The sequence below is a fragment of the Budorcas taxicolor genome, chromosome 7, assembly GCF_023091745.1.
Source record: "Budorcas taxicolor isolate Tak-1 chromosome 7, Takin1.1, whole genome shotgun sequence".
In the NCBI taxonomy this organism is placed as follows: domain Eukaryota; kingdom Metazoa; phylum Chordata; class Mammalia; order Artiodactyla; family Bovidae; genus Budorcas; species Budorcas taxicolor.
In genome coordinates, this window is record NC_068916.1 from 25734186 (window position 1) to 25748169 (window position 13984).

Here is a 13984-nt window from a genome sequence, read left to right on the forward strand (position 1 = left end):
CCTTCTACATTTTTACATTCTCTTTTTCTAATTTATTTTACTGTCTCATCCACGGAGGGGGTGGTAGCTTGCCTTTATTGAGTCTTTCCAAAACATTTAGTTTTCATTAAAGAAAAAAAAACTTTTCTCCTTCGTAGTTCATCAGCTTAATATCAACTTGTTTTAATAAAAAATACATCTGGCATGAAAAGGTTAAGAAGAACCAACGTAAATCTTAGTAAGCATTCAACTCACTTGTTTGGGCAAGATAGTAACAGAAACTAGGCTATCAGTCATGAGCTTTTAACATTCTTTGGGCATCAATCAATGTCTTTTATGGGGGAAGTGGAGATGGTTTCCTGTCAGAGTCCTAGCAGAAAAAAGGTGGCATATTGAAATGAGAATAGTTTAAGGAAACTTGTTTCTTTAACAAAAGGACAGTGTATAAAGGTGTGAGCAGAAAATACTAGGACTAGTGCTGAGTTCTGGGGCTATTCCACCTCTGGGCCAAAGATAAGAGGGAAGGATTGCTGAAACCTAGAAGATGGAGAAAGTTGTTCCCAGAGGCCTGCCTTTAGAGCATCTGTGACCTCTGCCCCCATGACTCAGTCAGCCTCAGCCCATCTTGCGAGAAGGGCATCGAGGAACTAAGGACCAGACTGAAGGCAGAGGGCAGGAGGGCCTGCTAATGGTGCCTGTGTGCAGTTCAGCCTCCTGGGCGCGAGAACAGGGTGGACCAAGGTAAGGACTGCAGTTGGAAGGCGAAGTGGAAGGTCTCCCGCACAATCTGTGATGCCAAACAATTCCTGGGGAAGTGTCAGCTCAGAGACTTTGAGAACATCCGCCACATCCGCATGTCAAAGAGAAGAAATTCTAACCTTCAGGTTTATGATTCTCAAACTGTAAGCCGAAGTACACCAATCTAAAAAATCTAGTGTCTTTTTTTGAACCCAGTTGTCTGGATATTTCAATATTTGCCCAAGAATCGCCTGACAAAGTTAAACCAGTGAATTACTTTAGAGAAAATTGTTCTGCGCCTTGTTTCTCTCTGGCTGGCTATTTTCCATTTTAAGTTGAAGAGGAAAACAATGAGTGAGAATATGGAGGGAGGAAAGAGACTGGTCGTTCCTTCTAACCAGTAATTTAATCCTCACATCACTTTTACTCAGATCTCGACGAATGTTCGCAGTCCCCAAAACCCTGCAACTTCATCTGCAAGAACACGGAGGGGAGTTACCAGTGCTCGTGTCCCCGGGGCTATGTCCTGCAGGAGGACGGGAAGACCTGCAAAGGTGATGAAGAGTCTATTTGTGTGACCCTCTCCTTTTTTTCAGATTCAAAATCAGCTGATCGGGGATCAGGCCATGTGCCTCACTTTTTACTGTGGCTTCCCTTGTGACTTAGATGATAAAGAATCTGCCTGCAATACAGAAGACCTGGGTTTGATCCTGGGGACAGGAAAATCCCTTGAAGAAGGGAAAGGCTACCCACTCCAGTGTTCTGACCTGGAGAATTCCATGAGCTGTATAGTCCATGGGGTCGCAAAGTGTCAGACACAACTGAGCAATTTTCACTTTCACTTCATAGGATTAAGTAACCGGCCATGTACTGGTTAACTGTGCATTAACTGTGCATTAACTGTGGTTTAACTGTGCATTAAATACAAGTATTTTAACCTTTGAATATTAGCTTTGAAAACAGTTCATGAACATCACTATAATTCATCCTTTCAGCTTTTTGTTTTAAAAAAAAATTTTTTATATATCACCTTAGCCATCCTGTCTTAGTAGCTCATAGTATTTACGCTGCTTAAGTATGTGAAAAGAAACTGCTTGCCTTATGCATATGGAAATCTATAAAGCTTCCAACAAAAATCTAGACAAAATACTCCTGGTAGAACATGCACACCTCTCTGTGGCTTCATGAGAAGGGAAGCATAGCCAGATAACTCTGCTCTGATTTTCATTGGCTTGTCTTTCATTGCAGACCTTGATGAATGTCAAACCAAACAGCACAATTGCCAGTTCCTGTGTGTCAACACTCTGGGAGGTTTTACCTGTAAATGTCCACCTGGTTTCACACAGCATCACACTGCTTGTATTGGTAAGACAAAGCTACGAAAGGGAAGTTCTGCACACTACTAGTAGAAGCCTAAAACTGTAGTTAAAAATGGTAGAACAATGGCCCAGTACTTACATTAAAATCAGTCCCTCATAATTAGTGGTTTAAAAATGTTGTTAATAATTTATTTTTTCACAAGAACAATATCCAAGCATAGTAGTCCTGTGCAGTCCAGGCACATGCACAGTAGCTGTATTCCAAGCAGTGCCTTCATATTGCATTCTGAATATAATGTGTGCTCAGATCAAATGTGAGTAAAAGGCTCACTATAATTTAGAGCGTGCTAATGAACATGCTGGGATTTGTTTTATGTCAGAAGACACACAGGTCTTAACCTTAACTTCCAGTGTGTGCTATCAAAACTGTGTCCTCAATTGATCCGAAATATGCTCTGATTTCCGATCTCTTGAAATATACTTCTTTCTGGCCATTTTTGTCTTTAATATGATCATGAATAGTGGCATACTTTTCTGTAAACTCTGTTTTCGCATCTTGAAACTTAGGCTTTCGTGCCTTACTTTTCACTTCAGGTAGTAAAATTTGAATCCTATAATAATTAGAAGGCCTGACACTCTTTCCCTTTTGTCCTCTTGCTAGACAACAATGAATGTGGATCCCAGCCTTCACTTTGTGGAGCAAAGGGAATCTGTCAAAACACCCCTGGAAGTTTCAGCTGCGAATGCCAAAGAGGGTTCTCTCTGGATGCTACTGGACTGAACTGTGAAGGTGAGTTTATTTATTTAAATATTCTTATTCTAATACAGCAAACGGTTTTCTTTTAATTTCTAAGCCACTCAATGAGAAATTCAGATCATCTCAAAGATTAACAAAGTAAAATCCAGAAGTTGATTTTTTTGGTTTATAAATTTTCATATATCATTTTGGGGACAGAGGAAAACCTTAATGTGATGAAACAAAAATTCTTTGAGTACACATGGGCTTCTGAAATAACTGTTTACCTAGTTACGGATCTAAAAAAAGAATTTAACTGAAAACGAATTCTGTACCTAATTTAGTTGCAGTAGTATATGAGTAAACCAGAAAAAAATCAGATGTCTGTTCCATGATACTTGAATGTAAAATGTATAAATGTTAAGTATAAGACACAGAACCAGTTATAGGGAACTGGGCAGATGAACAGAAAGCACTGGGGAAAACTGATGGTGGTTTTATTTGTCGGAGAGTCCCAGTTCACTGTCTTTTCTATAAAGAGCGTTTCCTATAAAGTCTTCATCACAACAGATATTTCCTGTTAAATCCAAGGGAAAATTTAAGTGGGAATAAAACAAGAATTTGCCTGTGGCCAATAAAATATTGTTCTTCAGTATTTTCATTGCAAGTTCTAGCATATGAGATAAATATACTATGATTGGTAGCTTTTACAAAATACTCATGCCAGAGGTTCTGAGAGCATAAAGATACTTCCCCTTTATATTTTTATATACTAGTGCAATTTACATCTTTATGGATTTTAGTCACCCTTGAATTAATTATTCTTAGGAATACATGATTTTGAACTCTAGAAATATATGTAGAGGTTTTAATATAGTCTGAGAACTACAGGACTTTTACATGTATCTAATCTTCAACCACAAAAAATTCAACTTAAAAATTTCTATTTTAATATTTTGTATTTGAAATCATTGAGACTTTGAAAGTATTTGGCGCATACAGCTGCTTGCCATGTGTGAGTTCAGCTTGTGACTATCTACATAAGATACAATTTATTAATTATCCATATAAAATTTGTTACACATATATCAGACATGCCTATTTCATTTCTCTTTTTATGGGTAAATTTCAAAGCCTCAGTTGTCATTCCAGAAGAGTATGCATGTATAAACGAAGAAATTATTCCATATGTGTCATAATACTATATCACGTCTAAAATAATGTATTTAAATACTTTAAATTTGCATCTAATTAATCTCAAATAGTAATAAAATCTTTTGCATTCCCAACCATTATAATTCTTTAGGTATTTCTGTAATGCTTGTATTTTCCTGAAAATGAGAATTAACATGTCAATCACTTTTGAACTTACTGGAATATGTGGTGCAAATATATTTATATCAGTTACCAAATAAATCATACCATATGTAGTTAATCCATCCAAAATGCACAACATTTGTGGTTGCTATGGCTGATTTGCTAAAATTGAGATATTATTTAGGGCACTGACGTGGCATGGCTGGTGCATAGAATAAGAATGATGTGGTTTCTTATCTCAGAGCCATTCTCTGTACCACCACTGACTTAATAACCATGTGACTTGGAAAAAATCACAGCCCCTCAGTGTGTCTTGTTTGTTTGGTCCTCGGATAATATTTACCCTGTGTTGTGTTTGGAGTACATTTAAGAATAATAGAAGAAAGGTGACATAAAAATCTTGCTGGGATTGTTTTTACAGACGTTGATGAATGTGATGGGAACCATAGGTGCCAGCATGGCTGCCAGAACATCCTGGGAGGCTACAGGTGTGGCTGCCCGCAAGGATATATTCAGCATTACCAGTGGAATCAGTGTGTTGGTGAGCACTCGCTTGTTACACGGCATCTGCTTTCCTTGCCTTAAACTATCTTTTAGTAAAACAAATGCGCAATAAAGGTGGTCATTTTCAGTGTAGCCTTTAAACCCTAGAACTTAAAAAACCAGTACTTAGGACTGATGCATGGGAATCTATTAAGCTACTTTGTATACTTGTGTGTATTTGAAAATATACATAATATACTTTAAAATGTTAAGTACCTAAATAGTAACTCAGAGCTTTGATAATTTTAATTTTCTGCTAGCTGATAATTTTAAGTTTCTGAAGATGATGTCAAGACTCATATCATCTTCATTTGCTAAGGTCAAAGCCTTTTTTTTTTTTATCAGTAATTTAGTATCTTTAGATTTGGGGTTGAAGTGTTGCCCATCCATCTGCTCATATAAATCTAAAAGGAATCAGATCAAATTAATGAGCACCATTCATCTGTGCTCTCCAATCATGTATTTAATGAAAGGTGGGGGGGGAGGAGTATAAAGGATTTTAAGATAGAAAAAGTAACTAGTTATAGCAAATTCTGTTGAAAACTCCAGACAAAAAAAAAGTGTTTGTAAAATAAAATCTGTAGACCCTCAGCTCTCTTTCTTGCACTGCTAGAGTCATGGAAATTCTCCTTTTAAGGAGAGTTTGATCAAAGAGAACATTACTCTCTACTTGAATAGCCAGCTGACTTAGCATCTGCCTAATTTCTTGGCTCCGTTTGAATGCCCTTCCTAGACGCAGCATCCAACACAGTGTGACAGTAGATGCGGGCACAGCTTGAGCAGGAGGAGGATCAGTGGGCCTGCTGAGAAACAGCAGGTTGCTTCCTGTCTCTCTGTAGTGATTGAAATTGCCCCACGTGTATTTCAAGCATTTTGCTCTAAGGGAGCCACTAAGTAAATTAACTTGGGTTTATCCATGATGATCTTCTCAAAAGAAATTTCTGATGACAGTTTAGTGAATTGAGAAAATCAAGACAAATTTCAGAGGTGGGAAAGCAACTCTGAAAGTTGGTGCAGCTCTGCTGTGGCTTTGGCCACACCAGGAACACACACTCATGGGGGAAATGCGAAAACCAGTGATGATCTGGAAGTTATGGATAGAGTTTGAAAGGATTATCAAAATGATGACTTCGGCTGTCGATCAAAATGACTTTATAAGTTCAGTTTACTTCTTTACTCTTCATAGAAAAAAAAATGTTGCAGAAGTTATTATGCCCCAATTATTGATTCATAAACAGATAAAGTGTAGGGACACTCTTCAGAACATAGGAAATGGTCCTGTTTTAGGTAACTATTATAAGAGTGCAAAATGATTTTTATTATATTGTGTTGTTTATAAAATACGAGGCCCACCTCTCTATTCAATTAATACCATGGACTTCTTGGTTACTTCTACAGGACTTAAAGCGGAAGAATGATCTGTAATATTTCACATGTATCAGTTTAAATAAAATTCTTGTTTTTAAAGCAATCATAAGTAGAATTGGAATGTACATGGAGGATCAACTCAATTTCTGAGTTTTTAAGTTTCCTGGAATTTCAGCCTGTAAGCATTTAGTGTGAAAATAGACACACAGGTTTTCACTGAATACGGTCTGACTTAAAGTCAGGGCTGTGTGGTATACCCAAGTTGTTCTTGGTGGGATCCTTGGAGTAGGCACTTAAGCAAGGCAGTCACCCCAGAGCAACTCACGCTGGGATCTAGCCAGAAGCCAGTGGGCCTTCTAATCAGCAGAGACCCCCATCGACAGAGGGATAAGTGGTTTCAGAGATGAATTAAAAACTGAAGATACATAAGCAGATACCCCAACTATAAGAATAAATGTTAGCTTGCTCTGCTAAAATGGGCACCTCTAAGCAGCAAGCCTCTGGGTAAGTAAGACAAAGCAGGGATTTATTTTGAAAGATTAGAGATTCTTTTGTGCGAGGTTGAGCAATCCAGCTCATCACAAATAAAATCTAACTCTTGCAATTTTGAACCCACAGAACATTAGAATTATAACTCAAATATATTTCAGTAAGAGAATCAAACAGCCATCAGGAACTAATAAAAGCAACAAGTTAGTAAAATAGCAACATTATAACAAAATGCAAATCGAAAGGCCACAAGTCATTTCTATCTGTCACTGCTGCTGCTGCTGCTAAGTCGCTTCAGTCGTGTCTGACTCTGTGCGACCCCATAGACGGCTGTCCACCAGGCTCCCGTCCCTGGGATTCTCCAGGCAAGAACACTGGAGTGGGTTGCCATTTCCTTCTCCAGTGCATCAAAGTGAAGAGTGAAAGTGAAGTCGCTCAGTCGTGTCCGACTCTTCACAACCCCCTGGACTGCAGCCTACCAGGCTCTGCCGTCCATGGGATTTTCCAGGCAAGAGTACTGGAGTGGGTTGCCATTGCCTTCTCCATATCTGTCACTATGAGTATGAATATCTTCATTTATTCATATGATTGAAGAAGGGATTTCCCGTGAAGTATCTCAAACAGATTTAACTGGGGTCCCCTTGTAAATGGACACAAACAGTGCATCAGATAATTTAAGTAATAGTAAGTTGTAAACCTGCAATGATGTTAATACTGCTGCCAGTGTAAGAAAAATGACAGCATTTGAAGTGTTAGCATTGAAAAACGTTTTAAATTCAAATGGATACTTTAAGAAGTGTTCAGCCAGGTACCACAGAACACTTCTAACATTCTGATTCATAGATTGTACAGATTTAGGAACATTCCCATGTGTTCCTAAATAATATGCAAGCATTATAATTATCCTAAATTGAAAATAAGATAATATTACTAACATTTGAATATGATTACATCTTAATATATGAAGCTTTGGTTTACTTGGTGTTAGCAACTTCTAGTTCCTTATATGTCCTTTTCAAAATAACTTGAACATAATTTAGTGAGACTCGAGTCAGCTCAAAGTATGTTTCAAACCAGAACATATTTTCAAGGTCAGATTACCTACGCCTATAAAATTATGCTATGGCGTACATTTATAGGATATAAATATGATATCTGTCATGGTGCCTCCAAAAGTTTTAACTATATAAAAATGTTCTTGTCAGTGGTATGTTTAAATGCAGTTTATTCAATTAATTGCCTTTCTTGGTAATTTTTCCACATTAACACAATATCTAGTACTGTGTTCGTAGCAGGATCATTTTGTTAAATTATAGCCTAACTCACATTCTCTATCAGGAGAGAAACACCACATATAAAAATAGTGTCAGATTTAATTATAAAAGCAGATGAACTTTTGAGGCAGAATTCCAAGTCTTTGATATATAGAAATCAACTAGTAGTTATATTTATGTCATAAGTAGCAGGTTTGATCCCTGGTCTGGGAAGATCCACTGGAGGAGGAACCTGGCAGCTACAATCCACGGGGTCGCAAAGAGTCGGACACGACTTAGCAGCTGAGCAACAACAGCAAGCTTACTTATTAAGAATTTATTCATATACTTTCTTCCTGTGAAATGAAGGCTGAGAATTTGTCCATATTAAGTAATCACATGGTAATTCATATCCAGTGGTTAAGAATGCTGTATTTGGCAGTTTGGTTTAATTCTGAAACTGTACTCATGAGACAGAAATGTGCCTGATAATATTGGCCTTTTCAGCAACCTCTGTATCGTAGTTAATGAAGTATAATTTCCCGTGTGAGAGGCCTTTCCAGCGAGCCTCCGTCTGCATCCTGAGCCACTGTAGATAAGCACTTGGCTCTAGCTCTGTGTCCCAAGGGCACACCGAATTGCAGATGGGCCTGTTTCCCCACGTGAGCTGAAACACAGACTTGTCATGTATTTGGTAAAAACACTACACTCGAGTACAGTCACAAGAATCTGAAAGAATTCCATGGACCAGACATGACTGGTGCCCAGGGTGAAATTTGGATGATGATGAAGCCCGCAGGGGTCAAGCCGCAGACTAGGTATCAACCAGACAGCTAAGAGCAAAATTGTCATCTCCAAAGTTAAAAGCACAGTCAAACTTTGATTTTGTAAAAATGATAAGAGTAGCTGAAAGTATTAACCTGAAATTATCTTACTGTCAGGCATTTATGATGTAGCGTCAGTCATTAAACTAGTAAAACCCATGTCAGCTGATGGCTTGGTGCAAACCCACATCAGAAGGCCAAGTATGTACATGATAGGTTCTCAAGTGGTTAAAAGTGTATGAGGCTATTGGTTCAATAGGTTCAATTAATGTTTACTTCAGTTATTTTCATTTAGGATATTTCGATTTTTTAATATACTTTTCTCTCCATGTATATAATGAATGCTTTGGAAATTGCTAGGAGAATGGATAAAAAATACAGATATAAATTGAGGCTTTTTAAAAACTGAAATATAATTCACGTGCCATAAAATTCACCTTTTAAAATGTCCAGTTCAGTGGTTTTTAAGTATATTCTCACAGCAGTGTACAACCATCAGCAACACAACATCTCCACCCCGAAAAGAAGCTCAATACCCCTTAGAAGTCATTCTCCGTTTCTCCCTCCCCATAGCTCCTGGCAACTAGTCATCTACTTTCTGTCCTTGTGAGTCTGTCTGAGGCATAGACTTTTGAAGTAACCTTCTGAAAAGTGATTATAAGAGTTACTCAGTAGTCAGACTGCAAATATCTGTGCCCAAAGGCTGCCAGGGTATTCAGAAAAACCTAGTACAAACAGAATATAAAAGCATGGGGAAGCTTTTGTTTAAGCCATAATTTTAGGGGAATTTGTCAGGTCTTGTTTTTGTTTTTTTTTATTTCATATGCTTTGCAAATCAACCATCATGGTAAACATTTAAAAATATGGTTCTAAAGCTACTTCCCCTGTAAAATCATAGATATCTGATACTGGGGCTCTTCTTTGCCCCACTGCCCTCCCCTCCACTTGTAAAAGTCTCTTGCTTTATGTTCTTAGATGAGAATGAATGCTCCAATCCCAATGCCTGTGGCTCTGCTTCCTGCTACAACACCCTGGGAAGCTACAAGTGCGCCTGCCCCTCTGGGTTCTCCTTCGACCAGTTCTCCAGTGCCTGCCACGACGTGAATGAGTGCTCGTCTTCCAAGAACCCATGCAATTACGGCTGCTCCAACACAGAAGGGGGCTACCTCTGCGGCTGCCCACCTGGGTACTACAGAGTGGGACAGGGGTAAGGCCCTCCACCTCCCCACATATGGGAAAGTGAACAGGGTCCAGCGCCTGGCCACCTGGCACTGGGGGAAGGTAAATGGTAATTAAAAGCTGACTAGGGAAAAGCACTGATCAGAGCATTTAGGTATAGGAGGAAGAAGCTCCAGGAAGGCATGTGGATTCCCTGCTTTGTGGTGAGCATTGGACTCGAACCTGTATATGGGTACCATTCTCTTGTGTTGTAAAATGACCTGAATAAATCCCTTAAGGCCAGAGACAGCAGATGTTTAAAGATACTGTGGCTCCTCTGTTATCACAGACACCTAGGCTAAGAGATACAAGTGGGAATGGCTTCGCCCAGTTTCTTACATGAATTTTGGCAGGTACTAGCCCTGTGGTAGTGGCTCAGGTGGCTCAGTGGGTAAACAATCCGCCTGCAATGCAGGAGATGAGGGTTCAGTCCCCGAGTTGGAAAGCTCCCCTGGAGGAGGGCAAGGCAACCCACTCCGGTATTCTTGCCTGGAGAATCCCATGGACAGAGGAGCCTGGCGGGCTACAGTCCATGGGGTCACAGAGAGTGGAACACGACTGAATGACTAAGCACAGCCCTGCGCTCCATGAGGAAGGAGCTGTCCTTCTCTTTGCTCATCTGGGCTTTTGCTGCACAGAGAGGACATGCCTGGTTGGTGTGACACTGTCTCCACAAGGCTGGATCCCTTCAGCTAGTCCCACTTTCCCAAGTGCAGCTATCTCAAGTGCTATCAGCTGAGGTGCTGGCCACCTGCCTCCTTCCTTCAAGGAAGCCAGCACTCCACAGCATCAGTTCAGTTCAGTCGCTCAGTCGTGTCCGACTCTTTGTGACCCAATGAATCACAGCATAGAAGATGGGAATTTAAGAGTCATCTTCCCCAGAAGGAACAGTGTGTGAGTCAGACACTGAGGGTTGTTGGACTAATATGTCCACTGTGGGTACATAATAATACTTGAAACAGAAATCTTGGTGTAGACAAGGGTCATTTAGCGTCAGCTTGCTAACTCTTTCATTAATCAAAATAGTTCAGCAGTCTCAATTGGTAAGCCGCAAATGTAGGCTTCAGGCTTTTGAATCAACAGAACTTCTAACACTCTGAAAATGCATACTTGACTTTTACCATCTCGATTTAACTACACAGAGTGCTTCAGTCTAATCAGGATTAAAAACTGGGGAAACTTGGGGCTCACTCTTGGAAGAATTTTGCTGTTTAAAATAAAGGAGAATCTCATGCATTGAGTGCTGAAGAAAAGTTACAAGGCTATTAGGTTTTTATGTTTATGATCTCAGGGTTTGCTTTGTGGGTTTCTTATTTTGGAAGAACCTCTGCTCTACCTCTAGAAAACAGTAGAGTTACGATGAAGTCTAACATCGATTTGCATCTTGTTGCAAACAGCCACTGCGTCTCAGGAATGGGATTTAACAAAGGGCAGTACCTATCGATGGATACAGAGGTAGAGGAAGAGAATGCTCTGTCCCCGGAAGCGTGCTACGAGTGCAAAATCAACGGCTACTCCAAGAAAGACAACAGGCAGAAGAGAAGTGTTCATGAACCCAAACACATTGCTGTGAGTAACTTCACTTTATTTTGTCACCAGATTTTTTCCATATGGAGTCATGTATACTATTGCAGTAAACTTTTATGTAGGTTCAGCCTCAGTGGAGCTAAACCTCCACCTCGTGAAATTCATCAGCTTCAGAGACAAGTAAGTTACAATTAGTGGTGTTTTTAACTCAGAAAGGACTGGGGGACTTTAAGATTCATAGTTTCAGATCACATGTTGGCATTTTTGACTTGTGCCAGGAGGTAATAAGATGTCCTTCCAGGAAGTAACTACTTTGAAATGATTCAAAAAATGATTCAAAAAATTCAAAGTATTGTGAATCTGTCCAGTTCTGTTGTATACATATGTAGTATACTGGGCTGATATTAATTTTCAGTAGGTAAGCCAACTACATGGTCACATTTGGTGACATTTATAAGATAGGTGTTGCTTCCATGAAAGATTTATCTCCAGATAACTTGTATTTTGTAAGGAGCTGAAGATCTGAATTGCCTGCTGCTGCTGCTATTTCTCTCTGTTCGTGGTATTTAGAATAGTGGTTAAATGGGTGGGCCACAGATTCTTGGTTTTGAATTTATTCCCTAACCCTCTGTACTTACTACCCATGTTACACAGAGCGTATTTACTTAGCCTCTCTCTACCTCAATTTCTTCCCCTGTTAAAATGGGAATAAAAATATTTACCTCCAAAGGCTGGCAAGAAGATTAATGGAGTGATTACTGTGAAGCTTCTGAAACGGTGCCTGGCATAAACATTGACGCGTGTTCTCCAAATAATAGTCAGTATGTGGAGGTGTTTTCCCCCAGAGATCAGGGAGACCATCCTCGTCAGTTAGTGTCACTGCAGAATTCCCCATCAAAACACCTAGTCAGCAACTAACTGGCTGGGTGCATTGGGCAACTTGAGTCAGTTTTCTGGGCCTCAGAAATTTGTAAGACAAGACTTCTCTAGACACAAAATCTCTGGTTCTGTTTTATAATCGTACATAGGCCAGCATTCCATTTACCTTAAGTAGATTAAGGTACCTAGCTGATGTTTAAGTATGGAAACTGAGCTATTCATTAAGTAAGCCAAACTACAGATCCAGAAATTCTGCTTGTAAAACCCTCCCGTTGTGATTCTAGGGGGCTGCATGCTGAAGGGGGCACCTCGGTACCACAGTCCCCAAGTTCTTGGCAGGTGCCCACTCAAAGCATTGATTTTTTTTTGCCCCTGTCTTACTGAAATAGCGTTCTTAAACCTCCCATACATTTGACAGAGAGAGACTTGGTGTATCTGGGCCCTGCCCCATTGGCTTTTAACCAAAGCTGGTTCAAACCTGAGCCCCGATGACTCTGGAGTTCGCTCCCTCTGCACTGACAGCTCCCAGAAAACACACTCACGTGTGGTTTGTGGCCAGAAAATCTACCAGGGCTTTCAGAGTGAAAATCCCTCTAAGCACAGTTAAAACAGCTGCTCTTCTCGTTTTAACTCCAACAACAAAAAAATTACCATTATTTCCTAAGTTGTCTCTTGTTTATTATTAATAAGTATGATATTTCATGAACCCCCCAAAAAAACTTGAAATATGAGTGCTTCCCATCAGCTCAGCCCTGTAACTTTACCTGGATAAGGTGTGGGAACAGTCGTAGAGATTTACAGGGCACACTTGGTGGAAGTGACCTTTCTCCCAGCCGAGGGTAAGTTGCAAGCGGAGATAGTATGTCACTGTGGCTGCACCCCCCTGATGGCTGGCTCCTGCAAGTCCTCGGTTTGTGCTGTCAAAGCTCTTCCCACACGGTTTTCCTGCTCTTCTTCCAGGTTAAACAGATCAGCCTGGAGAGCGTCGACATGGACAGCCCGGTGATGATGAAGTTTAACGTCTCCGGCCTTGGTGCGAAGGAGCACATTGTAGAATTCATGCCCGCCATCGAGCCGCTCAACAATCACATCCGCTATGTCATCTCCCAGGGGAATGACGATGGTGTCTTCCGCATCCACCAAAGGAATGGGCTCAGCTACTTGCACACAGCCAAGAGGAAGCTCGTGCCTGGCATGTACACACTGGAAATCACTAGCGTCCCTCTCTACAAGAAAAAGGAGCTTAAGAAACTGGAAGACAGCAATGAAGATGACTACCTCCTAGGGGAACTGGGGGAGGCTCTCAGAATGAGACTGCAGATTCAACTCTATTAACCCCTTGCAGACTTGGTTCCAGGCTCAAATCCCTGCACAGCCAGCCTTCAGAAGCCTCTGAGAAATCAATGACTAGTTTTAAAGAGGAAAGGAAAAAAAGACTTTTGTTTCTTTCCTCCCTGTCTCAGACTTCAGAATGTTGACCCTCACAGGGAGGGATAACGTAGACTCTGGTGTGGCCAAAGATTTGAGTACAAAGGCAACCGTGGTTACTGTATTTTTTATATAACTTCACTTTAAAGTATATTAAAAAGCTAAATATTCAAGAGATCAGCATATGGCACTAAATGCACAAAAATAATGTGAGCTTTTTTTTTTTTCCTGTTAGCAGTCTGTAACACTTTGGGTATTTTGCTATAGTTGCTAATGAAAAAAATATAGATGTTTATTTATTTTTAATGCAGTAATATATGGAGAAAAGAACAAACTATGTAAACAAAAAGGGAAACTCACTCGTTT

The 13984-nt window shown here is 40.0% G+C and overlaps 1 protein-coding gene across 1 annotated transcript in view; it reads left to right on the top strand.

Annotated features, from left to right (window-relative positions):
- The window catches only part of FBN2 (fibrillin 2), a 224383-nt gene extending 210858 nt beyond the window's left edge, over window positions 1–13525 (top strand). The window contains exons 59-65 of the mRNA XM_052644439.1: window positions 1149–1271; window positions 1966–2082; window positions 2698–2826; window positions 4511–4630; window positions 9542–9773; window positions 11182–11353; window positions 13151–13525. Coding sequence (XP_052500399.1) covers window positions 1149–1271; window positions 1966–2082; window positions 2698–2826; window positions 4511–4630; window positions 9542–9773; window positions 11182–11353; window positions 13151–13525 — 1268 coding nt within the window. The remainder of the gene's footprint in view (window positions 1–1148; window positions 1272–1965; window positions 2083–2697; window positions 2827–4510; window positions 4631–9541; window positions 9774–11181; window positions 11354–13150) is intronic.
- The last annotated feature ends 459 nt before the right edge of the window (window positions 13526–13984 follow it).